This window comes from Apium graveolens, chromosome 5 (genome assembly GCF_009905375.1).
Source record: "Apium graveolens cultivar Ventura chromosome 5, ASM990537v1, whole genome shotgun sequence".
Taxonomy (NCBI): domain Eukaryota; kingdom Viridiplantae; phylum Streptophyta; class Magnoliopsida; order Apiales; family Apiaceae; genus Apium; species Apium graveolens.
The window spans coordinates 19,632,413-19,660,400 of NC_133651.1; the positions used below are offsets into that span (position 1 = coordinate 19,632,413).

The 27,988-nt window shown below is 36.0% G+C and overlaps 1 protein-coding gene and 1 pseudogene across 1 annotated transcript; both read right to left on the reverse strand.

Moving 5' to 3' along the window:
• Positions 1-21,699: 21,699 nt before the first annotated feature.
• LOC141659891 (UDP-glycosyltransferase 83A1-like) lies at positions 21,700-23,173 on the reverse strand (annotated as a pseudogene).
• A 3,369-nt stretch (positions 23,174-26,542) lies between these two features.
• LOC141659892 (UDP-glycosyltransferase 83A1-like) lies at positions 26,543-27,981 on the reverse strand. Its single transcript, XM_074466822.1, has 2 exons — positions 27,495-27,981; positions 26,543-27,420 (listed from the first exon to the last, which is right to left on the reverse strand). The coding sequence occupies exons 1-2, from the start codon at positions 27,979-27,981 to the stop codon at positions 26,543-26,545; spliced, it is 1,365 nt and encodes a 454-aa protein (XP_074322923.1).
• Positions 27,982-27,988: the final 7 nt, after the last annotated feature.

Below are 27,988 nucleotides of genomic sequence, written 5' to 3' on the forward strand. Positions count from 1 at the left end.
GTCGGATTTACTTGTCAACCGAACACTGAACTCCTAAGGAATGGACCGCCTTAGCGGAACTTCCAGGCCATTTGGGCCAATATAATAAGGCTGGGCCGGCGCTACTCGGCCACTTACGCCACTCCTAGTTCAGATGAAATCCATGACTCTGAAACGTAAAGCTCGTCCCCACTTTCCCCAAGTAGAAACTTGTTGATACGGCTCCACCAAGAAGTCGTATCTATTTGGAAAGGAGAACTCACCGATATTTCCCAGGCGATGCCTGTTAATGGATTAACTTGTTCCAAGAATTTTACTTCCCGAGTGTTGGGTAAGTAATCAATTCATTTATCAAAACAGCAACCTTGTTGCGAATATAAAACACACCACAGAGCCGGATCCCTCAGGTTTTGAGCGAGTATTTAAATCCCCTTCGAAAGGAGGATCTTAAATATAAAAAAAATGAGTTTTGGGATCCGCTCTAACTTTTAAAAATCATTTTGAAGACTCGCAAAACATTTTTAAGAATGTTTGGAGTGAAGCTGATTTAATGAAGTAAATCAGTCCCAAGAATATTTAGAAAATGTCTGAATATTATTATTTAAATAATATTCCCATAAAGAATAATCTTTATAAAATAATTGAAGTAGAAGTATTAAAACTTATACTTGAAATGAGTATTAAATAACCAAAGATATACTTATATGAAAGTACTATCTTTATTTGAATAATCGAAAATAAGTTTGATTATTGACACCTTATTCTTTAATAAAATAAAGAATATATCTCAGCAAATAATCGGAGTCATAGATCCTCAAATGAATATTCAAAAATATTCATTAAATAATATAAACTGGGTCATAATCCCTCGAATGAATATTCAAATAATATTCAGATAATAAAATAAAAGGAGTCATAAGTCCTCGAATGAATATTAAAAATAATATTCATTTAATAAAATAAAAGGAGTCATAAGTCCTCGAATGAATATTCAAAATAATATTCATTTAATATAAAGGAGTCATACGCCTTCGAATAATATTCGAAATAATATTCAATAATAAAATAAAGTTAAAGTTATCGAATAAACCTTATTCGATTAATAGTTTTGAAAACTATGACCATATATATATATATTTATATCCATATATACCAAATCTACTCGGGATCCTCGACTCCCGGTTTTAGAAAATATTTTCATCTTTGGGTCCCTATACTAAGGGTATATGCAAATTACCGCTATCCTCTAGCATAGGTATTATCAACTGAATCAACAATTATATATGGAAAGAATACGAAACAGGCATGCATATATATATACCATAGCAGCATGCTTCAGTATATTGCAACATTTGCTAATTAACCAACATGCATCTATCGCCAGATAATGCAAATACCTATATACATCACAACAACAGTTATAACTGGTAGAAAACTTGCCTGAGCGACTGGGGGTTACGAATGGCTCGGGACGAGTCTGGTAACCTATAAACAACAAGTAAGTTGGAATTAAACCAAAGTCACTTGTAAATCTATACTTTAACTAACTTAGACTCTAACGCTTATTTTGCGCTTACTGATTTTCTTAAGTCACTCGAGTACCCTCGGCTCCACCATTTTTTGTAATTTAACCTTTACGAGTTCTAAGGCGATTCCTTCGCGAGTGTCTTACCAATTGCCTAACACACTTACCATAAATGTTTCATGCATTAATTAACCCTTTTTGGTCTTTAACCTATGTTTCAAAGTAAGGCGAGGGGAAAAGTTTCGTTCGCGAAACGCCGTTACTTGAAACGGTCGTTTCTCCTAAACCGTGCATCGGAATCGAACGAACTACATATCAAAACGAAGCTCGTAACATGAGCTACCTAAACATGGCAGTGGTCATAATCTAGCAGGGGGTTCTCGGGTCCTAATGTTATGCACAAAAACAGTCTAAAGAAAATCGGACGTTACGACGGCTATGTTTACGTGATTTCCCAAATTTAAACCATTCAAAACCAACCACAATTCAACCCCAAATCAATCATACAACCAACATCCATCCAAACCACATCATAACAGCCCCAACAATCCACATTAACCATTTATACTTATTCCCCACATGAACTAAAAGCTTTACTTAGGTTCTTTAACTAATTATCAAGATTTACAACTCCAACAATACCACAAAACCAACTAATCTCTACAACTCAACCAAACTTCAAACAATCAAGCATCATGCTTCAGATATACTATATCAAACATATTCAATCCTAATTACTCAAAACTAAAGCTAGGGTTTGTAGTTTATACCTTCCTTGGAGAGTGGAGAATCAAGAGAATGGCTTGGAATCACCCTTAAAGTCCTTATCCAAGCTTAATCTAAACAAAACTTCAAGAACACAAATTTTAGTTCTTGAAAAACACTATTCACCATCTTCTTTCATGATTTATAGAAAAAGATTGGCTTGGAATTAGAAGCTTAAACTTATAGGGAGTATGTAACTATCCATGGGGAAGCTTAGATAATTACCTTGCTAAATAGTAAGTGGTGGAGCTTGGATCTTCAATTTTTAAGAAATGGGCCGAGAGATAGCTTGGGAAGAAAGAGATTTTTGTGTTTTGTTTGATGAAAAATGAAATGTTTGCTTGGTTAGTTGATTTTTGTGTTGTTTTTAGTTAATTACCTTGTTGCCCTTGCGTTTGTGTGGTTAAAAAGTCACCACATCTCCTTCCTTCCCATGTCATGCTTGTGTCATCCTCATGATGTCATCCTCCCCTCCTTGTCCTCTTCTCATTGGTTGGGTGCCATCATCCTCTCTAATCCCTTTGATTAACTTCCTAATTATTTGCCTAATGACCGCTGATCTGTTATACGGTTCGCTTAACTTTCGTTTTCGTTTATCGTTTGAGGGATCATACCCGGGATCTTATTACTTAGGTTCCCTTAACCTTTCTCAATATATTGTATTCCTTTTATGATCCTCTCTTAAAATCCTTTAATTTAAATCCTTTTTATCATGTTACCTTATACTCAATTCTTTCCGTATCTATTGGATTTCCGGGAAAAATCAAAGTGTTCGGAATTGGATTCTGACGATCTTTACATACACTTATATACCACATAGAGTACTAATAATATCCCATAAGATCAATAACAGAACCCCTACATAGCGTGGCATGAAAATTTTTCTCATTAAGCAAAAACACTATTCATAAGGGTTTCAAAAATTTTCCAAAAATTGGGGTTATTACAGTCTCACCTCCTTAAAAGGATTCCGTCCCGGAATCAGATAGAAAACAGTTGGGGATGCTTTTCTAGCATTGTGCCTTCTAACTCTCTAGTCAATTTTCCCACATTGTGGTTCTACCACCAAACTCTGCCTAGTTTGATAATCCTTCTCCTAAGCACTTGTTCGTTTTCACTCTATAACCCTTCCTGGTTGCTCCATATAGGTTACGTCGGGTTGCATATCTATGCGCTCATATGCCTCTATTTATCTGGCATCTGAATTACACTTCCTTAACATTGATACGTGAAACACGTTACGACCTGCTACATGTTCGGGGTTAGGGCTAGCTCATATGCTAACTTCCCAAACGTCTTAATATATCCAAGGGTCCAACAAATTGTAGACTTAGCTTTCCTTTCTTTCCGAACCTCATCAATCCTTTCCAAGGGATACCTATAACATTACTAGGTCCCCTATTTCATACTCTTTATCCTTTCATGTCAAATCAACATACTTATCATGTCCATCTTGGGCTACTACCAGCCGTCCTCTGATTAGATCTATCATATCATTGGTCCTTTGGACTACTGCGGGTCCGAGCATCTTGCGCTCTACAACTTCATCCTAACATAAGGGAGATCGACATTGTCTTCCCTTAAGGATCTCATAAGGCGACATCTCGATAATGACATATGATCTATTGTCGTAAGATAACTCAATCCGCATTAAGTGATCATTCCAAATTCTTTCAAGTCTATTACACAGACTCTCATCATAGCTTCTAATCATTAGAACTTTTGCTTCTCAATACCCATTCTTTTCCAGTTCGTAATCGCTACTACCTTCCGTTCCTAATATTATACGGGTTATACTTTTGCTCGCTAGCGTTCTATAACCTTTTAATAACCACGTCAACCCTAGTATCACGAATGTGTTTCCATTCCGAATACTACCACAACTTTATTATTCCTTTTTTTTTCAGCTGTTTCTATTTCCCAAAGTTTGATCAATCATATAGAAGTAAAGGAATTTGTTGAGAGATCACTATGATCATGAACACTTGTTATATCGCATAGTTAGTACAGAAGGTGGCCAGCCTTTAGTACTTGACAAGCAATTAAACAATAGCTGGTATCCTACTCGGCTTCTATCACACAGATAGATAGTCATTCGGCAATACCTCCCCTTCTGGAAGGGTTGTTCTTCTCAGCTTACATGAAATGAAAAGAAGAGAAAAGAACGAATTGAAGAGAATTGTATATATGAAAAAAAATATACTGCCACAAAATATCTGGCTTGGAACCTACCTCTGAACTATAGAGGTTTGTCATAGGAGAACAAAACATATGTATTTATATCAACATCTAGTATTATCGCATCGCATTTTGCATGCTTAAATAATTTTTGCTAATCCGTCCATCATTCTATGGACCCATGCTCTTCCTCGAGCTTATACACAATCACCTTTGAAACTCCCTCGACATCGAAAATCGAATCTGGGTTTTCATCCCAGACATCACCGTTACTAAAATTCTATGCCTGCACTGTAACCTTCCTCGTATAGTAATACGACTCTCTATTGATAAGTAGAATAAATATACAATAGGTAGACACTCTACTTAATTAGTCTATCAATGATAACTTATACACTACCACGACCCGATTAGTGGTACTCAATCTCAACAACCATTCCAATACAACTCTCACGGTTGTAATCAGCTCATTACTCGCAGAATCATTGCTGCCTTACTATGGTCCACCACTGACCTACTGTAGTCATTCATTTTCCTTGAAGTCTTAATAGCTAACCATACGGAGTCCATACATATCGTATCGAATTCTTCTAAGGAGGTAACATAATCACCATTCATGATTCATGAAGAACACTCATGATCCTGACATACATACATGACATGAAGCAAATAAAATTGCAGAAGAGTTTCCATCAAAGCAACGATAGCAGGTTAATACCATTCTTAATCATATGGCTTAAATAGAAGACTTAACTCAAAGGTTCGTCTAGTCCTTTTTGAAACATGGTCCTGGCTTATCTCAAGATAGTATCTTCTGAGATAGATAGCCTGCTCATGGCGATTACACGAATTAAACCTTTACCAACTACTATTAGGGTTGGGTATTGCACAGTCATCAGAAGGAATGTCAATCTTCCAAACCATAATACAACCTTCACAGCTTTAACCATCATCACTGTATTCCTCTCGCACGAGCGCCTATAATTATTCTCTTACATTTAAAGCGTCGGCCACCTCTTTGGCCTTTCCTGATAGTAAAATTTCCTTATAGTCAATTTCATTTTAACCACTTTCACAAATTTTCTACCCTATTTCCGATCACTGCTTGAGTGAAGATGTTTTCCATAAGTTATTGCCTCAGTCTTTAGAGGCTAATCACTGTCAAGACTGATTCTCAATCATACTCAGAACATCTTTTATCCTGGTCCCTAATTGTCCTGAACAATTTCGACCTTTACTGGTTCGATTCATACTTTCTCGTGGTTCAACACGTGCCCCACTTGGCATCATTATAATTACGTCATATTTCCTTTATCAACATTTCTTCTTGAGAATTTTGAATATTACCTTTCTCCTTGTAAAACCTCTAAGGTTATCCTTCAATCGTTCCTCCTGTATTCCCTAGATACAGGGCATATTAAAATACCATTTACTATTACTAGAACCATTGTCTATATACTTCTGAAAAATTTCTCCACTGATTCTTAAAGGTTGTTGTTACATTAACCCTTTCCAAATCATACTGTCAAAACTCATATTGTCCATATTAAGGGTGAAATGCCAACCTTTATGCATTCCCCTAGGATTCATTTTAAGTTATCGAAGTTATATCCTTAATCCCATCTTTAAAAGGTACTTGCATCCTTCCTTGGACAAATCAAGTCATATATCCTTGATAGATTATCTTATTCATCATTCCCACCTCGATAGTCTATACCTAACTTCATAATAGCATCCTTATTCAAATTGAGGTCAATCCATATGGCCTCCAAAAGATAACAAGGGTCATCCGCTTTTCTTTCCTGATTTGGTAATGATAACATGGATGTTCTGGAAGATATTGGTCGTGTTCAACGTGAACTTCTTCTTAATAATTCCTTATTTACTTTTGTTGTTTATCTCAACAGTCACCTCAATGTTGGGATATCTCTCATACCTGGCGTCTCCCTTTCTGAGTATCGAGCCACCGGTCTTACATTTCACATTATTGAAGGTCACTTCCTTCATCCAATTTTCCTACTTTCTTACTTTCTTGTCTCCTTAGTCTATCCGCGTCTTATTATTTATCCTTCGAACTATCTAAAGGTTTCCTTGAATCCTCCCAACTTAAAGGGGATAAAATATATGTATCTCTTATGCCTTCAACCATCAATTTTAACTCATGGTAAATCACCCTCATCCTGACGATTACATACTTTTCTATTTCTATTGCTACGAGTCTTTAGGGTTTCCTCATACCCATCTTACTTATCATTCCTCCAACTCTATCGCCTTTATATTCCTTTCCACTTCAGTTTCTTTTTATTTTCGTTTCCATTACAACCATTACATGAACCAACACTACATAAGCATTGATTTCAACCATCCCGTCATTCTGGATTCGTGTCCTCAGAACGAATCTTGACAACTTTTACATCTTAGATTCATAATTCATCATACTCGTCTGCCTTTGTTCTGGCTCTAAAGCTTTTACACTATCTCCTTATCTTTGGGAATTACTTTCCCGAAAATAATTGACTGAACTTAAATCAGTTTATTCTAACCTCTGGCTCCGTGCCTTTCTTGGTCTTTCACCAGCGGGTGGTCTCTCTCTTAGGAGGGTAAGTGACAAAAACGGTCTTTTGTGGTTCATCAATCATTTTGAATCTCAAATGATTCATATATTTCCTTTAGCCAGGCTCTTGCCTCGGCTGGGTCAGCCTGTTCCTTGGAACTCTGAGAGCTTAGCGATTTAAAGGTCATGAAAGAATTTCACACCACATTGTTTCCTCAAGGTGGTGGTTGGAAATAAAATATAAGTTCTGTTTAGACAGGTTCATGAATTTCCGTATAGGAGTACCGTCTCGGGTCTCCTTATCTCGCTCGACTTTTGCTTTCTTAGTCTAAATATTTCTTCCTACTCCCCATAATTGGAGTCATCTTTTAATTTAAAATCTTCATTTTCCACTTTATTATATTCCGGGTTCTTTATATCTTAATTGCGACCTCCTTGATTATCACGTTCAAGGTTTGCCCTTAATCTTATTCCTTGTGGGGCATATTACTTGGAAAATTTTGAGAATCTCCGGATATTTGTCTTACTTACTTTGCTTAAGTCTTCCCCTCGTTTAGTCCTTGCACGATTGCAAATTATGAATTCTTAAGTTCGATAAACTTCATGACACTCTCTTAAGTGTTAATAGAGCAATTAACAATGTGATTTATCACAAACAAACTGATCTGAACTGAAATTAATGAATATATACATAACCATTTGTTCGAGGGTACAAAAACTGAACATATTAAAGAGGATTACATCATATGAACTTATCGCTCCTATCCCAAAAGTACTACCATAGATAGTCATCTCGTCATTAAAACTAATCATTCATAACTTAGGCTAATCCTCCAAAAGCGGTGCTACATGAAACCCTTGTTTGATTGCTCTGGCTCTGCACACTACCATGGATTAAGAGATGCGAGCATGCACGACATCCCTAACCTACTCCATCACAGAGGTGATGAGGTCTAAGATAGTCGCAAGTAGAGCTGGATCAACCTGACCCTCAAGATGGCCTCTAGCTGTAACACGGGTGGTAGCCTCAATCCTTTCCATGCTATACGCTAATCCTGCCGGAAGTATCCCACCCTCAATCCTTGGTGCAGTAAGTCGATCCAACAGATCACTCCTAACATTCCGGGCCTCTGACAGGCCACCCAAAATCATATGATAATCAGCGATAAGAGAAGCCTGAGTGGTAGCATCTAGCAGTCCATGGGGTGCAGGTGGTGCAGACCCAGGAGATCCAAATGGATAACCAAGCACGGTATCAGGTGACAATGGTTCAGGGGATAAAGGTGGCATTTCCTCAGTATGTGATGGGCTCTGTACAGGGGAGGGAACAGGAATTGGTGGAACCTCATGGGTGTCTACAGGAGCCTCTGGAAGAGGGTCTGATACTGGTATAATTGGGGTCGTGGAAGGCCCCACTCCTTCTGCCCTCATTAACCTTTGTGCCCTTGGTAACTCTTCATCCTCTAGTGCCACCCTCGCGGCCATTCTTGCTCTGGTAGTCGCCCTGACTACGGTCATCTGTTCCTCAACGGTCCTTTCTTCATTCTCATCAGGATCCTCCATGAGATCCTCCTCAGCCACAATCCTTTCCGAAATAACATCCTCAACCGCAACATTCTCTATCTGAACCTCATCCCGTCCCTCATTAGGGTACTCCATCGGATTCACAATTTGATCTCCAACTTGTAATAAAACATCCTCATGCTGATGCTCCTGAACCTCAAGGTTTGGTGCCCCGCTGCCCTATACGAGAACAAACTATGCTACTATCACGATACTTATAAGGGTTCCGGTAAGGGTTTTAACTGTCAGTGCTACGTTAGGTAGCCCGACTATGAACTTGGCAAGAGTTCTTATTATCTTAGTGAACTTATTATCTTAACGTCACATCATCTCTGAGGTTTATAACGCTTGGCTCTGATACCATTTCTGTAACACCCCTAAATCCGGGGTCGGGGATCCGGGTTGTCACGAGTTCTATTTCCCTTAATAACACCCAATCTTAATAATTACTCAACTACTCTGTACTGTGACCCCACAATAAACACACACACCACACGTTATAGTTTCAGAGATGAACATCCAAAAATAACCACAAGTCATTTTATTCCATAATTATCTGCCAATACACCTTAAAAGGTTTTCTGAATAAATTTATATTTCTTTGCCATTATTACAATTCATAAATATACATAAATCTGGTACATTAGAAGTTGAAAGCCTAGCCTATTGGTAGCTCCTACCTCAGCTACGGCGGCATCAATGCTTCTAGAAAACTGCGGAACGTCTCCTAATCGCTTGCGAATCGGGAGCTTGGTCCTGTTCATCCTTTCTATCTGTTGTTGTGTGATGAAAGAAGAAAGCAAGGGTGAGCAGCAAGCCCACCAAAATAATATGTATAATGATTAATAGTATATGAGCCTTCTCATAGTACTCATGAAGGTCTTGGTCAAAAGAAATGAACCAAGATGATATCTTAATGCGATGAAGTCGCAAAATATTCAGTATATATATACATATATACTTTTCAAAATATTGGAAGTCCTCTTCCATGCATAATACACACAGAGTTCCAGTGTATAACTGTATAAAAATATCGTTGCAAGGTGATCTCATATATCTAACCTTGTCTCAACGTTTTTCTGAAAATCTTTGTCATTCATAAGACAATTATTAATTAGATATAAGTTTAAAAGATGAAGTTACAAGATACCCCAATATACTTATATCTTTCCCAAATACTACTTGAACTACCACCGTTCAAGTTATAATTAGCTTCAAAAGTTCATCACATAGATGAGACTATAAGACAAGATTTGAATAGATTAAATCTTTAAAATATTATCAAAATAAAATGAAGTTACGAGATACTTCATTTGATGTAAACATCATTTTGAAAACTTGACCCTGCCAACACTCAACAATCGCCCAACCGTAGCCTTTCTATCGAAGTGCTCTGGGTAGTGTTGCAGAAATTATCCAATTGGATGATGAACTCATTACGGGAGTTTGCCGCGCCAGGAAGACCACTTACGATGATCAGTCGTAGTAGTACAACCCCACCATTTTCTACATGTAGAGGAGAACCTGTCGGATTTACTTGTCAACCGAACACTGAACTCCTAAGGAATGGACCGCCTTAGCGGAACTTCCAGGCCATTTGGGCCAATATAATAAGGCTGGGCCGGCGCTACTCGGCCACTTACGCCACTCCTAGTTCAGATGAAATCCATGACTCTGAAACGTAAAGCTCGTCCCCACTTTCCCCAAGTAGAAACTTGTTGATACGGCTCCACCAAGAAGTCGTATCTATTTGGAAAGGAGAACTCACCGATATTTCCCAGGCGATGCCTGTTAATGGATTAACTTGTTCCAAGAATTTTACTTCCCGAGTGTTGGGTAAGTAATCAATTCATTTATCAAAACAGCAACCTTGTTGCGAATATAAAACACACCACAGAGCCGGATCCCTCAGGTTTTGAGCGAGTATTTAAATCCCCTTCGAAAGGAGGATCTTAAATATAAAAAAAATGAGTTTTGGGATCCGCTCTAACTTTTAAAAATCATTTTGAAGACTCGCAAAACATTTTTAAGAATGTTTGGAGTGAAGCTGATTTAATGAAGTAAATCAGTCCCAAGAATATTTAGAAAATGTCTGAATATTATTATTTAAATAATATTCCCATAAAGAATAATCTTTATAAAATAATTGAAGTAGAAGTATTAAAACTTATACTTGAAATGAGTATTAAATAACCAAAGATATACTTATATGAAAGTACTATCTTTATTTGAATAATCGAAAATAAGTTTGATTATTGACACCTTATTCTTTAATAAAATAAAGAATATATCTCAGCAAATAATCGGAGTCATAGATCCTCAAATGAATATTCAAAAATATTCATTAAATAATATAAACTGGGTCATAATCCCTCGAATGAATATTCAAATAATATTCAGATAATAAAATAAAAGGAGTCATAAGTCCTCGAATGAATATTAAAAATAATATTCATTTAATAAAATAAAAGGAGTCATAAGTCCTCGAATGAATATTCAAAATAATATTCATTTAATATAAAGGAGTCATACGCCTTCGAATAATATTCGAAATAATATTCAATAATAAAATAAAGTTAAAGTTATCGAATAAACCTTATTCGATTAATAGTTTTGAAAACTATGACCATATATATATATATATATTTATATCCATATATACCAAATCTACTCGGGATCCTCGACTCCCGGTTTTAGAAAATATTTTCATCTTTGGGTCCCTATACTAAGGGTATATGCAAATTACCGCTATCCTCTAGCATAGGTATTATCAACTGAATCAACAATTATATATGGAAAGAATACGAAACAGGCATGCATATATATATACCATAGCAGCATGCTTCAGTATATTGCAACATTTGCTAATTAACCAACATGCATCTATCGCCAGATAATGCAAATACCTATATACATCACAACAACAGTTATAACTGGTAGAAAACTTGCCTGAGCGACTGGGGGTTACGAATGGCTCGGGACGAGTCTGGTAACCTATAAACAACAAGTAAGTTGGAATTAAACCAAAGTCACTTGTAAATCTATACTTTAACTAACTTAGACTCTAACGCTTATTTTGCGCTTACTGATTTTCTTAAGTCACTCGAGTACCCTCGGCTCCACCATTTTTTGTAATTTAACCTTTACGAGTTCTAAGGCGATTCCTTCGCGAGTGTCTTACCAATTGCCTAACACACTTACCATAAATGTTTCATGCATTAATTAACCCTTTTTGGTCTTTAACCTATGTTTCAAAGTAAGGCGAGGGGAAAAGTTTCGTTCGCGAAACGCCGTTACTTGAAACGGTCGTTTCTCCTAAACCGTGCATCGGAATCGAACGAACTACATATCAAAACGAAGCTCGTAACATGAGCTACCTAAACATGGCAGTGGTCATAATCTAGCAGGGGGTTCTCGGGTCCTAATGTTATGCACAAAAACAGTCTAAAGAAAATCGGACGTTACGACGGCTATGTTTACGTGATTTCCCAAATTTAAACCATTCAAAACCAACCACAATTCAACCCCAAATCAATCATACAACCAACATCCATCCAAACCACATCATAACAGCCCCAACAATCCACATTAACCATTTATACTTATTCCCCACATGAACTAAAAGCTTTACTTAGGTTCTTTAACTAATTATCAAGATTTACAACTCCAACAATACCACAAAACCAACTAATCTCTACAACTCAACCAAACTTCAAACAATCAAGCATCATGCTTCAGATATACTATATCAAACATATTCAATCCTAATTACTCAAAACTAAAGCTAGGGTTTGTAGTTTATACCTTCCTTGGAGAGTGGAGAATCAAGAGAATGGCTTGGAATCACCCTTAAAGTCCTTATCCAAGCTTAATCTAAACAAAACTTCAAGAACACAAATTTTAGTTCTTGAAAAACACTATTCACCATCTTCTTTCATGATTTATAGAAAAAGATTGGCTTGGAATTAGAAGCTTAAACTTATAGGGAGTATGTAACTATCCATGGGGAAGCTTAGATAATTACCTTGCTAAATAGTAAGTGGTGGAGCTTGGATCTTCAATTTTTAAGAAATGGGCCGAGAGATAGCTTGGGAAGAAAGAGATTTTTGTGTTTTGTTTGATGAAAAATGAAATGTTTGCTTGGTTAGTTGATTTTTGTGTTGTTTTTAGTTAATTACCTTGTTGCCCTTGCGTTTGTGTGGTTAAAAAGTCACCACATCTCCTTCCTTCCCATGTCATGCTTGTGTCATCCTCATGATGTCATCCTCCCCTCCTTGTCCTCTTCTCATTGGTTGGGTGCCATCATCCTCTCTAATCCCTTTGATTAACTTCCTAATTATTTGCCTAATGACCGCTGATCTGTTATACGGTTCGCTTAACTTTCGTTTTCGTTTATCGTTTGAGGGATCATACCCGGGATCTTATTACTTAGGTTCCCTTAACCTTTCTCAATATATTGTATTCCTTTTATGATCCTCTCTTAAAATCCTTTAATTTAAATCCTTTTTATCATGTTACCTTATACTCAATTCTTTCCGTATCTATTGGATTTCCGGGAAAAATCAAAGTGTTCGGAATTGGATTCTGACGATCTTTACATACACTTATATACCACATAGAGTACTAATAATATCCCATAAGATCAATAACAGAACCCCTACATAGCGTGGCATGAAAATTTTTCTCATTAAGCAAAAACACTATTCATAAGGGTTTCAAAAATTTTCCAAAAATTGGGGTTATTACATAAACCATTAACATTTATGAAATCCAACTTATTAGCTTGGTTATTAACCTTGCATTACAACTCATGATTTGTAAATAATATTAATATTCAAGAACAATTCTATTATTAATATAGTACAATCTTGACTAACTAGTAACTACCATCAAGTAACCACGTTATATATAAAAAAAATACATCAAAACATACCTGACACTAATATAAGCACGAAACACAAAACATATAAACGTTCAAACTAAACCAGAAAGTCGGTAAAAAAAAACATAATATAATAATAACAAAATTATAAGTAACACGCAACCTTAAAATCCAAAATTAATATTATGATAATATTAAAATTTAAAACTTAAAATTCTTAAGTTTATTGAATGATACAAGTTGACAGCTTTGGCACATAATAAAATACATAGCCTTAACCCTTTTAAATACATGAATATATAACAAATAATTAAAGCCCTATACACCAATTACAAGACCTGGACACAAAATCACTGTACACGATATCCATAAGATGGTATTATAATTTAATATTAACAATTACAACTTGGATTCATTGACGAGATGGCTGACACAGAGCATAACATACAAATATCATTATACTAATAAAATAATATATCTAAAACTTGTATAGTAAAGGTATGTTATAGACAGAAGTTACCTACACAATTTTACTCGATTTTGTTGTTATGCTTTAACGGATTTCTAGAATCACCGACTCCTCCTGTGGCTCACCGTACTCATCCAAATATTAGGTTTTTTTTATGATAACATACTAGAGGCTGTAGAAGTATATATATAGATTATATAACCAACTCCTTTTTCTAATCAAATTACTAACTCTTTTACAATGTCTAATATAATTCTTATTCAAATTATTCAAATTATTATTATTATTATTATTATTATTATTATTATTATTATTATTTATTACATAAAATAAATTTCACGATTATTACATATATACCCCCTTAAAAAGGATTTCGTCCCCGAAACCAAACGAAACTAATACTCGTACCTGAATCGAATAAATGCGGATATTTCTCTAGAATAGATTCTTCTAATTCTCAAGTAGCCTCTCCCTCAGAATGATTTTTTCCACAAAACTTTTACAAACAGAATGGTACTCTTCCCCAAAACTCGCTCCTCTCGAGTCAAGATAGCCTCAGCTTCCTCCTCACAAGAAAGATCCTCTCTAATCTTATGTAATGGATACTGAACTACGTGCAATGGATGATATTTGTAGCGCCTTAAAAAAGAAACGTTAAACACATTATGCACATGATATAGTTGTGGCAACAACGTAACTCTATAAGATACTTCCCCCACTTTCTTCATAACATCAAAATGTCCAACATATCTTGGACTAAGCTTTCCCTTCATACCAAAATGCTTCACACTCTTACAAGGCGATACCTTCAAGAATACATGATCATCGGGCTCAAATCCACCAAACTTTCTATACTAATCCGCATAACTCTTTTGACGAGATCGAGCTTCCTTCAAATTTTCTTTTAACTTCTCCACCTTCTCATTAGTGATTCTAACCAACTCCGGCCCTTCAATAACTCTCTCACCAACTTCATCCCAACAAGATGGTGCCCTACACCTCCTACAATACAAAGCCTCAAATGGTGGCATACCAATACTCGCGTGCCAACTATCATTGTATGCAAACTCAACCAAATATATATATTTATCCCAATCACCTGTCCACTCCAATGCACAAGTCCTCAACATATCCTCTAATGTCTGAATCGTCCGCTCTGACTGTCCATCGGTATGCGGATGATAAGCTGTACTAAAATTAAGCCTCGTACCCCAAGCTTGCTGGAACTCTTCCAAAAACGCGATGTAAACCTCATATACCTGTCAGAAACTATTGACACAGGCACACCATGAAGTCTAACAATATCTCGATGAAAAATCTCTGCCAACTCATAAACAAGAGTAGTCTCTCTAATAGGCAAGAAGTGAGTGGCCTTAGTAAGTCTATCAAACACCACCCATATGACATCATTCTTCTTGAAAGTCCTTGGCAAATGAGTCACAAAATCCATAGTAATATTTTCCCACTTCCACACCGAAATATCTAGTTGCTGCAATAATCCACTAGGTATCTGATGGTCTATCTTCACTTGAAGACATGTAAGACATTTTCCCACAAATTCTGCTATGTCTCCCTTCATTTCACTCCACCAAAAGTGCTTCTTCAAATTTTCATACGTTTAGTGGAACCTGGATGAATAGAGAATGAAGAACTATGAGCCTCCCTCAAAATTTCCTCACGAATCGTCGAGTTTGCGGGCACGCATAATTTTCCACCCAACCATATCACACCTTCCTCATCAACACGAAAATGTGTTTGCTTGCCACCTGCCACCTCAGATCTAAAAGTTTCCAAACATGTATCATTTTTCTAAGCTTCCTTAACCCTTGAAACAAAATTTGGTTCCACTTTCAAACTTGCAATGCTACCTCCTGACCCTCTAACATACAACTCAACACCCAATCGCTCCAAATCTGAAATAAGGTTCGACTGAGTAATGAGAGATGCAACACTCCCCAAGTTCTTCCTACTAAGAGCGTCTACCACTATATTCGCCTTTCCTGGATGGTACTGAATATTTGCATCATAATCCTTAAGAAGTTCAAGCCACCTTCGCTGCCTCATATTAAGCTCTTTCCGAGTAAAGATGTATTTGAGACTCTTGTGATCAGTAAAGATGTCACAAGTCTCTCCATAAAGATAGTGTCTCCAGATCTTCAAATCGAAGACCACTGCTGCTAACTCCAAATAATGGGTAAGATAGTTCACCTCATAGGGATTAAGCTGCCTAGAAGCGTAAGATATCACTTTCCCATGCTGCATAAGAACACACCCCAATCCTCTCTTAGAAGCATCACTATAAACCTAAAAACCTCCACTCCCTGATGGCAACACAAGTATTGGAGCAGACACCAACCTCTTTTTTAACTCCTGAAAGCTCTTCTCACATTCATCATTCCACTCGAACTTAATGTTTTTCCTCATTAGTCGAGTCAATGATAAAGCTATAGAAGAGAAACTCTCCACAAAGCGCCTATAGTAACCTGCTAAACCCAAGAAACTCTTAACCTCTGTCACGTTACTAGGTCTGGGCCAATTAGTAATAGCATCGAATTTCGCAGGATCCAATTCAATTCCTCTACCAGATACAATATGCCCAAAAATGCCACTTCCTCCAACCAGAATTCACACTTTAAAAAATTCACAAATAACTTCTTCTCCCTCAAAATATCAAGTACAGTACGTAAATGCTCCTCATGCTCCTCCCTGCTCCTAAAGTATATCAAGATATCATCGATGAAGACCACCATGAATTTATCCAGATAATCATGAAATACCCGATTCATCAAATCCATAAATACCGTTGGTGCATTCGTCAACCTAAAGGACATCATGAGAAACTCATAATGACCATAACGAGTGCGAAACGCAGTCTTCGGAATATCTTCCTCCTTAACTCGTAAATGATGGTAACCAGATCTCAAATATATCTTCGAGAAGTACTTCGCTCCTTGTAACTAATGAAATAATTCATTAATGCGTATCAAAGGATACGTGTTTCTGACAGTCACCTTATTCAACTCCCTATAATCAATGCACAATCTCAAGTCACCACGTTATATATAACAAAATACATCAAAATATACTTGACACTAATATAAGCACAAAATACAAAACATGTATACGTTCAAACTAAACCAGAATGTCGGTAAAAAACATAATATAATAATAACAAAATTTTAAGTAGCACGCAGCCTTAAAATCTAAAATTAATATTTTAATAATCTTAAAATTTAAAACTTAAAATTCTTAAGTTTATTGAATGATACAAGTTGACAACTTTAGCATATAATAAAATACATAGCCTTAACCCTTTTAAATACATGAATATATAACAAATAATTAAAGCCCTTTACACCAATTACAAGACCTGGACACAAAATCACTGTACAGGATATCCATATGATGGTATTATATTTTAATATTAACAATTATAACTTGGATTCATTGACGAGATGGATGACATAGAGCATAACATACACATACCATTATACTAATAAAATAATATATCTAAAACTTGTATAGTAAGTAAAGGTATGTTGTAGACAGAAGTTACCTACACAATTTTACTCAATTTTGTTGTTAAGCTTTAACGGATTTCTAGAATCACTGACTCCTCCTGTGGCTCGCCGTACTCCTCCAAATATTAGGTTTTTTTATGATAACATACTAGATGCTGGAGAAGTGTATATATAGATTATATAACCAACTCTTTTTTCTAATCAAATTACTAATTCTTTTACAATGTCTATTATAATTCTTATTCTAGTTATTTTAATAATAATAATTATTATTATTATTTATTAAATAAAATAAAATTTATGAATATTACCAGACGCAACATCCATCACAAAACAAATTTCCTTCGCAACAATTCACGCCACATAATCATGCTTTTGGACCTTACTCATCCTCAAGTTGGGCTGCTCGTCCTAAACAATCAGATGGAATTCTCAGACCCTTCTAACATGGTGTTACAACAACAATGTCCTTACAAGTTCATAGGTCCAACTACAGTTGCACCCATTCGCAGGAGCCCATTTTGTAGCTGATCCAAATTGGTATCCGGATACCGGGGCGACTCATCATATGTTTGCCATGCCTGTCAATAATCCTAGAGAATACGGTGGCCCACATAATGTGTATATGGGTACTGAGGACTCAATGTCCGTTTCTCAGACTGGTAACCTACCAATTTCCTTAGGCTCTTCTCATTACTCGTTACAAAATGTCTTCCACGTTCCAACTCTTCTTAAAAATTTATTATCAGTTGCTCGTTTTACCAAAGATAATCATGTCATATTTCTCTTTGACCCTGATTTTTATCAAATATATTGCTTACATTCTGGTCGTCTATTATGTCAGGGCCCTTGTAAAGTTGGGTTATCCACTTCAACTGTCTCAGGCATCTTCTAGTCCACAAGCTCAAGATGCCATACACTCCTCCATCTGGCACAACCGTCTTGGTCACCCATCATATGATATATCACCTCGTTTAATCTCTACTATCAGTTCTAAAACTTCTTTCGCACCTTTTGTAGTGAATGTGCCATTAGCAAATCTCATAGATTACCTTTTAATAATAATCGGTCCTTTGCTGATTTTCCCTTTTATATTTTTTCATAGTGATGTATGGTCTTCATCCACTTCCTCTACTTGTGGTTTTAAATATTATGTACTATTTATCGATATATTTTCTCATTATTCTTGGATATACCCAATGCATCGGAAAATTAAGGTACTCACACACTTTAGAAAATTGGTTGCAAAAATCAAGACTCTCTTTGGTATGAACATTAAATTCCTCCAAAGTGAGAATGGAACTGAGTATGTTAATCATGAATTCACTAAATATTGCAACTCTTTAGGAATTCAACAATGATTTTCATGTCCACACACTCCACAACAAAATGGCCTAGCCGAAAGAAAACATCGCCATATTGCAACAATGGATCGAACTCTCCTTCTTACTTCCGCTGCTCCACATAAACTTTGGGTTAAAGCTGTACTTACCTCTGTCTATTTAATTAATCATCTTCCTACCTCTGTCCTAAATTGGGACACTCCACATCATCGCCTTTATGGTATTCATCTTTCATACTCATCTCTTTGGGTTTTCGGGTGTTCATGTTTCCCGTATCTCGATCTATATGTTTCTGATAAATTATCGAGTCAGAGTTTGGAATGTGTCATTTTAGGTTATAGTCATAAATATAAGGGTTATAGCTGTCTCGATCCTAAAACTGGCCGTCTCTATGTATCCAAACATGTTATATTTAATGAAAGTTCTTTTCCATACAAAAATATGATATGCAGGTACAAGCACCTGACCCATTAGAGTTTGCTCTTTTACCAAGCCCAACTACTTTTGGGAGGCAAGGCCTGTCACAGCCCAGGTTTAATTATCAACCAAATGAATCATCTCCTGGATTTCACGGGACACCACTGATGTCAGTTACCAATTCATCTGCACCAATCCATCCATTAACCTCCACTAATACATCACCAGTGATCACATATCACCGTCGAAATAAGTCCCTATCTAACACAAATTTGGATGTTGTGATGATGGAAATCAGACCAGAAACACCATAAACTGAATCAGACCCAGTACTACATGCTCCAGTAGTCCAAAAATCAGCCACACCAACAGATGCTCCAGTACCAGTCCATCCACCACCAACTAAGCATCTAATAATTACCCGTTCTAAAGCTCGCACACTTCCTTAAGAGATTCAAACTGATAGAATTACAAAACATCTTGTTCCTCAAGCTCTTCTTAGTGTCATTAAACATTCTGCACCAACATGTTATACAGATGCTTCCAAGCATGCGTTGTGGCGCGATGCTATGATAAAAGAAATTAATGCACTTTTGAAGAATGAAACTTGGATTCTTGTGCCTCCATCATCATACTATAACACTGTCGGGTGTAAATGAGTATTTCGTACCAAATACAATCCGGATGGTACAATAGACAAACATAAAGCCCGACTAGTTGCTAAGAGATTTCATCAACAACAAGGCAAGGATTACGAAGAAACATTCAACCTGGTTATTAAACCAGCCACAATTTGAACTTTCCTTTATCTTGCAGTCTCTAGAAGATGGAAACTTCATCAATTAGACGTCAAAAATGCATTTCTACATGGATTTCTAAAAGAGGATGTTTATATGACCCAACCTCCGGGGTTTGTCGATCTATCCATGCCCGATTATGTTTGTAAGCTTCTTAAGGAAATCTATGGTCTTCGTCAGGCTCCACGAGCTTGGTTTGAATGTATAAAATTATTTCTCATCTCTGCTAGTTTTGTTCAAAGTCTGGCTGACCCCTCTCTCTTCGTATTTCGTTAGGGCAACCAGACTATATTTTTTTTGCTATATGTTGATGACATAGTGATCACAGGCAGCGATGATAAGCTTATTCAGGAATTAATTGACGCCCTAAGCCGTAATTTTGATATCAAAGATTTGGGCCCTTTGCATTATTTTCTTGGCCTACATGTTACGAAACAATTGATGGACTACTTATTAGTCGGTTGAAGTATGTTCATGACATTCTACTCAAACATGATATGCTCCATTCTAAATCAGTTAGTACACCCATGCCAGCTAAAACACTTCTCACTTCCGCTGATGGAGACATACTTCCTAATGCCACTGTCTTCAGAGAAATTGTAGGCTCTCTCCAGTACTTGACTATAACTCGGCCTGATATTTCCTATGCAGTTAACTCCATTTCAAAATACATGAGCCAGTCTCACACCTCTTATTAGCTCGCTGCCAAGCGCATACTCCGGTATGTAAATTAAAGGTACTCTAGACCAAGGCATGTTCTTTTATCCTCAAAGCCAACTAGCAAGTCTTAATGCATACTCTGATGCAGATTGGGCAGGCTGCCCAGATACCTGCAGATTAACATCTGGCTATCTTTATTTTTTAGGCAACAATTTGTTCTCTCGGTGTTCTAAAAAGCAGCCCACAATTACTCGTTCTAGTGCGGAGTCCGAATATAGGATACTCTCTCATGCTAGTGCAGAAACAACTTGGCTAGCTTTTCTGTTATTTGAACTTGGAGCTTGCTTGCATTTTCCAATACTTCTGTATTGTGATAATTTAAGTGCAAAATACATGGCCTCCAATCTAGTTTTTCATGCACAAACCAAGCACATTAGATTAGATTATCATTTTGTTTGGAAAAAACTTGTTGTCGGCAGTCATTGTGTCTACTATATCCCATTTGTTGATCAGCTAGGTGACCTCATAACCAAACCACTTTATAAGCACCAACATTTTCTTCTCACTAACAAACTTGTCCGACAAGGACCGTCCAGTTTGCGGAGGGATATTAAAGTTATTGCAGAGAATCACTGCCCATCATTCAAACCACCGCTACAATCAAGCCATCATAATTCTGATATGTTTTGAATTTAAATATAGCTAAAGATCAGGAACAATTTTGATTATGTAATTATATAGATTTTTTGATTATGTAATTATATAGATTTTTTATTGTTATAAATCTCTCCTGTAATTATGCAAATATCAGCTATATAATGTACAATATATACAATTTCTACACCTTATATTTTTTGACTATGATTTTAGAAGATAAAATTTTAAATTAATATCATGGGTCCGCATATCAAATAGGTATTGTGCATATCAACCAAGTGTGCATGCTTCTTAGTATGTAACAATCTAACATAATAATTAACTAGTAGACAGTTGATCATAGCCACAAATTATGTGTGTCCTATTAAAGATGAAAATCCTTGACAAGTTCAGGCTTTTAGGTACTTGATCAAGCTTCCGAAATTCTTATATGAAGAACCACCTTCATTTACACTCTTCTTAGCATCCTCCATCAGCTTCAATGCATTTGTCTTAATTCCGTCATTTTTCAATAGACAATCAATCTTAGTATTGATTTCATGCCTAGACACGATCCCATCTTCTTCATACTTAAGCGATAAACCAAGTTTCCACTTGTCACAAATATAACTTTTATTATGAAACTGATCCCAAAAGTAAGGCCAGCACAAAAAGGGTATCCCGAAGCTCAGTCCTTCCATTGTTGAATTCCATCCGCAATGAGAAAAGAAACAAGAAGTTGAAGTATGAGCAAGAACCTGTTCTTGGGGTGCCCATTCAACAATCTTTCCTCGGCTAGCTGTTCTTTCCAGGAAACTATCTGGGTATTCAGGAGATGATCCATTGACAATGTTCGATCGCACAACCCATAAAAAGGAGTGGCCTGATAGTTCAAGACCAAGTGCTAATTCATTAAACTGCTTCTGCCTAAACACTGCAGTGCTGCCAAAAGCAATATAAATAACTGAGTTTGAAGGTTATTTGTCTAGCCAGCTTAAACAAGTCGAATCCTGAGAGGAAAAAGTTCCAATAGAAGGATTTAAGTTTTTTACTAAAACTAGTGGACCAATCGGAAGGATGTTAGGAATCAAGGCACAAGAGGATGAGTCAAGTTCATCAAATATGTTACATAGAACAATGCTAGCCTTTTCAGCAGCCTGTTTCAAAAATAGAGAAAAGTCGAAATATAATTTTTGTGCTGTTGGATTACTAGGAATGCTCCAAGGAAGATCACTGCTATTGAACACAGGAACTTCATCTGATAAACTGAACTCATTTTTAATTGGTGAACCTGCGAAATTTTAAACAGAAACAGAAAAGGTTAACAATTTTTGTTACTGAATCAAAAAACGTAAATGATTTTGTCGAAGACATAGGATTTTACACACTACTTGTACCAGTTTCATCTATAACTCCTGTGCTTATAAGTTTTGGGATATGAAGTGACAAGGCCAAGCAAGCTGGTCCAGCTGGCCAAACTGCAACCTGTTTAAGACCCATTTTACTGGCAACTTCTAGAGTCCATCCAACAGTTAGATCTGCTATGACGCAAGTAATTGCCTCCCTGTTATCCGAATGATTGATCTGCTTAATTAAGTTTTCAATATTGCCTGGCATGACTTTTGAAAGGCTATTCACGAGCTCCTGTCCAGATCTTTGACCAGGTTGCGACTCCATTCCGTCTGAGTAGGTGACTAGCCTTATTGGAAACTGTTCCTTATCTGCGTCGGACATTGCAGCAAGAATTTTTGCTTCAACGAATTCAGAATTAGCAAATGTGACCTTAATCCCGTGATAAGCTAAGTTATATGCCAGTTTGATGAGAGGCATGACATGGCCTTGTGCTGGATATGGCACAACTAATACATGTTGATGCAAGCCCATGATTAATGTCACTGCTATTTCCCAAATTCAAACTGACATATGCAATGAAGGATGTAGCTGTATGTTTAACAGATGTTACAAACTGTATGTTTATCAGATGTTACAAACTGTGGTTTAGTTGTTCTGCTCAGTCTTATAGCCGCCATAGGAATATGTAAAATATTTCATTTGGCAAGAGATGTCCATATACAATAATCCTACGATGTTGGCTAAATTCTGGCGGACTGTAGCCTTTGTTGCCGGCGGGCCTCAGTCCTTTCTGCATGTCTTTTGGGTGAAAAATAATAGACTTCAATATTTTGCACAAAAATGAATCTTTTATAATTGTTGTCACTTCATTGACTCAATTATTTTTAGAGTAAATTACACGGGTGTGACTAAGGTATACACGTATTTTCAAAATATTGGCCGGATTTTCAAATTCACGTGGTTGAAATTACCTTCTCCCTTTCAAAAACGTGTCCGCCGTCCTGTTAAGTTTATACCGTTAACTTAATAAAAAAACGTAAATTGAAGGGGTATAAAGGTAAAATACTTCTGCTTTTAGAAAAATAAAACAAATTAAAATTACCTGTTGGCACAGTTCTATACATGCAAATGATTTGATCGGAAATTTGGGGATTTGTGATGTTCATGTTAATTAGAGAATTGGGGTGTTTCGATGAAGGACTGGTGGTGGTCATTAATCGGAGAGTGGGAGGGGGAGAGATTGGGGTTGTGTTCGTATTGTATGTGTGTTGTTTGTTTACAAATCAAATCGACCTCGCCGGAAATTCAGGAGTTTTGTTCATGCACTGCCGGTGAACGGAAAATCAGGTGAATTTATGTTTAAATAGTTGAACTAACATCATATAAAGCAGTTTGTTTGATGTGGTGTGGTGGGTAAGCGTGGTGAACAAGTCATGTGCATATAATATGTGTATGTAATGAAGATAAGAGTAGATCGGAATACCAGGTGGTCAATTACGGTGACGCACACACTCATCTTCTTCAGCGGCCGGATTCTTACTCGATTTGATCAGGTGTTTTTTTTATTTCGACTTGAGAAATCACACGACTGTGTGTTGTTGTTATTTGTTGTTAATCGAGTATTAATGGTGTGATTTGGAGTGAAAAAAAGCTAAAAAACCAAGTGAATCAAGCTGTTTTGGCCTCGTACGAGGCTATCGGAAAATTTGACCGACCGGATTCTGGAAATTAAATTTCCGGCAGCTGGTGCTTGTTGTCCAGTTTCCAACTCATCCTTTTAAATAATTAATTAATATGAATTGGTTTGAATTTTTATATAATTAACTAATAAATAATTTATTTGATAAATATTAGTAAATTACCCAAATTATCCTTGATAAATTAACGGCGTTAGTGCAAATTTGACGGCAGACAAGTTTTTGAAAGGGAAAAGGTAACTCAGCCACTATTCTGTGAATTTGAAAATCCGGCCAATATTTTGAAAATACGTGTATACCTTAGCCACACCTATGTAATTTACTCTTATTTTTATAACAGATGATTGCATTCTGTTAAATATTTCTAAATGACGTTCAAATATTCAGTTTTTAGTTTTTATTATCACGTTTTAATGGTTTAACTATTAATTATTTTGCAATAGTGACACTTTTATATTATTAACATTTTCTTAATCAAATTATTATTTAAAAACATTTTTACTGAATTATACTTTTAGAATGTCCACTAACTTAAGTTTGACATATGAAATTTGAAAAAATTAATGAGCATTCTATTTTAGAATAAACTCATATTTCTTGCATGAACTTGTAAATGTTTGAAAGACATGTTACACACATTCTTTTGTTTTGAAGGTAATCTAATTTAAAGGTGCTAGACATAATAAGTGATACTAAAATACAATATGATGTGGAGTTGCATTGTTATTTTTTCTTGATTTTAAATTTGTGTTATTAATTATGAATATTGTATGTTACTGTAAATATTTCGTCTCGAACTTACTTAAAAATTTGTATCTTATATTTTTTAGATATCTCGTTCTTTAAATATTAATTAGTGCTTAAAAACCATGTATAATATATTTATAATAAAAATCTCAAAGCCACTCGGGCGTTTTAAAAATATAATTAAGTTTAATTATTTGTAAGTAATAATTTAGTTGATAAATGTATAACTATGTATAAAAGAATCTTTTTTATGCTAAAATATTAATTGTTGAGCCATCAAAATGCAATAATAAAAATTAAAAAAGTTAATCCATTAACGCCAGTAATTTTTTTTGACGGAATGCAATGATTTGTTAAAGAAATAATAGTCTAGTCACTAAAATGACAACAATTATAAAAAAGTCATTTTTTTGCAAAATAATAATAATTGAGGTTATCAAACTATAATTAAGTCAAAAAATTATCCCCTTAAAAAAAGTTAATTTGTTGGACCGAGTTAATATTTGTTAAGCCTAATTTAAATTTAAAAATTTTAGTTTCTCCTAGACAATTAAATTTGATTTCGAATCTAATAAATCATAGTGATCACATTTTCAAAATATTAAAATATTAGCAAAAATTATAAAAGTACATCGTACTTACTAATTCAAAATACATCAATCTGCAGAATAAGATTAAAAATTTAAAAACTAATTTTGAAAATTTCAATCGAGAAAAATCAATGTCTTCGTTTGTCTTATTATTTTCAATTGAGAAACTGTCACCACAATCGTTTTCAATTGAGAAAGTATCACCGTTTTCATTTGTCTTATTGTTTGCAATTGAAAAACGTTACGAGATTTTTGCTTGCTGGCCAGGCTTGGCCGGGCTTCCTCTAAAATATGAGGCCCGCTTTAGGCTTGCTTGCCGGGCCGGGCCGGATCCGGCTGAACTAGATTTTATCCAGACATTTTTATTTATATATTTAATTTTATTTTATGTTTTGTACCTCGATTTATAAGTAGTTTAGATTCCGAAAAAAATAATATCTCGCAACTCTAACTATTATTGTTCTCTTTTTGTGATAAACCAATATATACGTATTCTCAAATATTCATTATATCATGCAAGCCCCTCGTGTTAGGTCTTTTAAGTTCGAAACTACTATAATTTACTCTGCTATTGTTGCCTCGTTGGCTTACTAAAAATAAATGATAATAAAAAAATGCCAATAATGTTATTGATCTTACCACCGAGTAACATTACTAATACATTACTAATGTGACTGAGAAACTATAGACTTGCGAACTAGTAACAAAATCAAGAACAAGAATAATAAGGAAATGAACCAGCAGGTTCTTCCAACGAGGGAATAGAAGACATGTAACAATGAAACATAACACCTAACAAGTAGACAGTCGATCATCATAGCCACAAAGTGTGTCTCTGTCATATAGAGATAAATATCTATGACTATTCAGGCTTTAAGGTACTTGATCAAGCTTCCGAAGTTCTCATATGAAGAACCACCTTCATTTACACTCTTCTTAGCATCCTCCATCAGCTTCAATCCATTTGTCTTAATTTCATCATTATTTAATAGACAATCAATCTTAGTCCTGATCTCATGCCTAGATATGATCCCATCTTCGTCATACTTAAGTGATAACCCAACTTTCCACTTGTCACAAATATAACTTTTATTATGAAACTGATCCCAAAAGTAAGGCCAGCACAAAAAGGGTATCCCAAAGCTCAGTCCTTCCATTGTTGAATTCCATCCGCAATGAGAAAAGAAACAAGAAGTTGAAGTATGAGCAAGAACCTGTTCTTGGGGTGCCCATTCAACAATCTTTCCTCGGCTAGCTGTTCTTTCCAGGAAACTATCTGGGTATTCAGGAGATGATCCATTGACAATGTTCGATCGCACAACCCATAAAAAGGAGTGGCCTGATAGTTCAAGACCAAGTGCTAATTCATTAAACTGCTTCTGGCTAAACACTGCAGTGCTGCCAAAAGCAATATAAATAACAGAGTTTGAAGGTTGTTTGTCTAGCCAGTTTAAACAAGTCAAATCTTGAGACGAAAAAGTTCCTACAGAAGGATTTAAATTTTTTACTAAAGGTAGTGGACCAATTGGAAGGATGTTAGGAATCAAGGCACAAGAGGATGAGTCAAGTTCATCAAATGTGTTGCATAAAACAATGCTAGCATTCTCAGTAGCCTGTTTGATAGCTAGAGAAATGTCAAATAAAAACTTTTGTGCTGTAACAGGACTGCACCACATGAGCTCGCTGCTATCCATCACTGGAAATTCTTCTGATAAACGGATCAGCTCATTTTTAATTGGTGAACCTGCGAAAAAAATTTAATATCAAGAATGCAAATGATTTTGTTGAAGACATAAATTTGGTACACACTACACATACCATTTTCATCTATAACTCCCGTGTTTATAAGTTTTGGGATATGAAGTGCCAAGGCCAAGCAAGATGGTCCTGCTGGCCAAACTGCAACCTGTTTAAGACCCAATTTACTGGCAGCTTCTAGTGACCATCCAACTGTTAGATCAGCTATGACACAAGTTATTGGCTCCCTGTTATCTGACTGATTGATCTGCTTAATCAATTTTTCAATATTGTCTGGCATGACTTTTTTAAGGCTATCCATTAGCCCTGGTCCAGTTCTTTGATCAGGGTGCAACTCCAATCCGTCCAAGTAGGTGACTAGCCTAATTGGACACTGTTCCTTATCTGCGTCGGACATTGCATCAAGAATTTTTGCATGAATGAATTCGGAATTGGCAAATGTGACCTTGATCCCGTGATAAGCCAAGCTGTACGCCAGTTTGATGAGAGGCGTGACATGGCCTTGTGCTGGACATGGCACAACCAATACATGTTGATGCAAGTCCATGATTAGT

Coding starts and splice junctions, on each gene's coding strand:
- LOC141659892 (XM_074466822.1), bottom strand. CDS start 27,981: ATGGACTTGCATCAACATGTATTGGTTGTGCCATGTCCAGCACAAGGC. Junction 27,421..27,494: donor GGGAGTTATAGATGAAAATG/GTATGTGTAGTG, acceptor TTTTTTTCGCAG/GTTCACCAATTAAAAATGAG.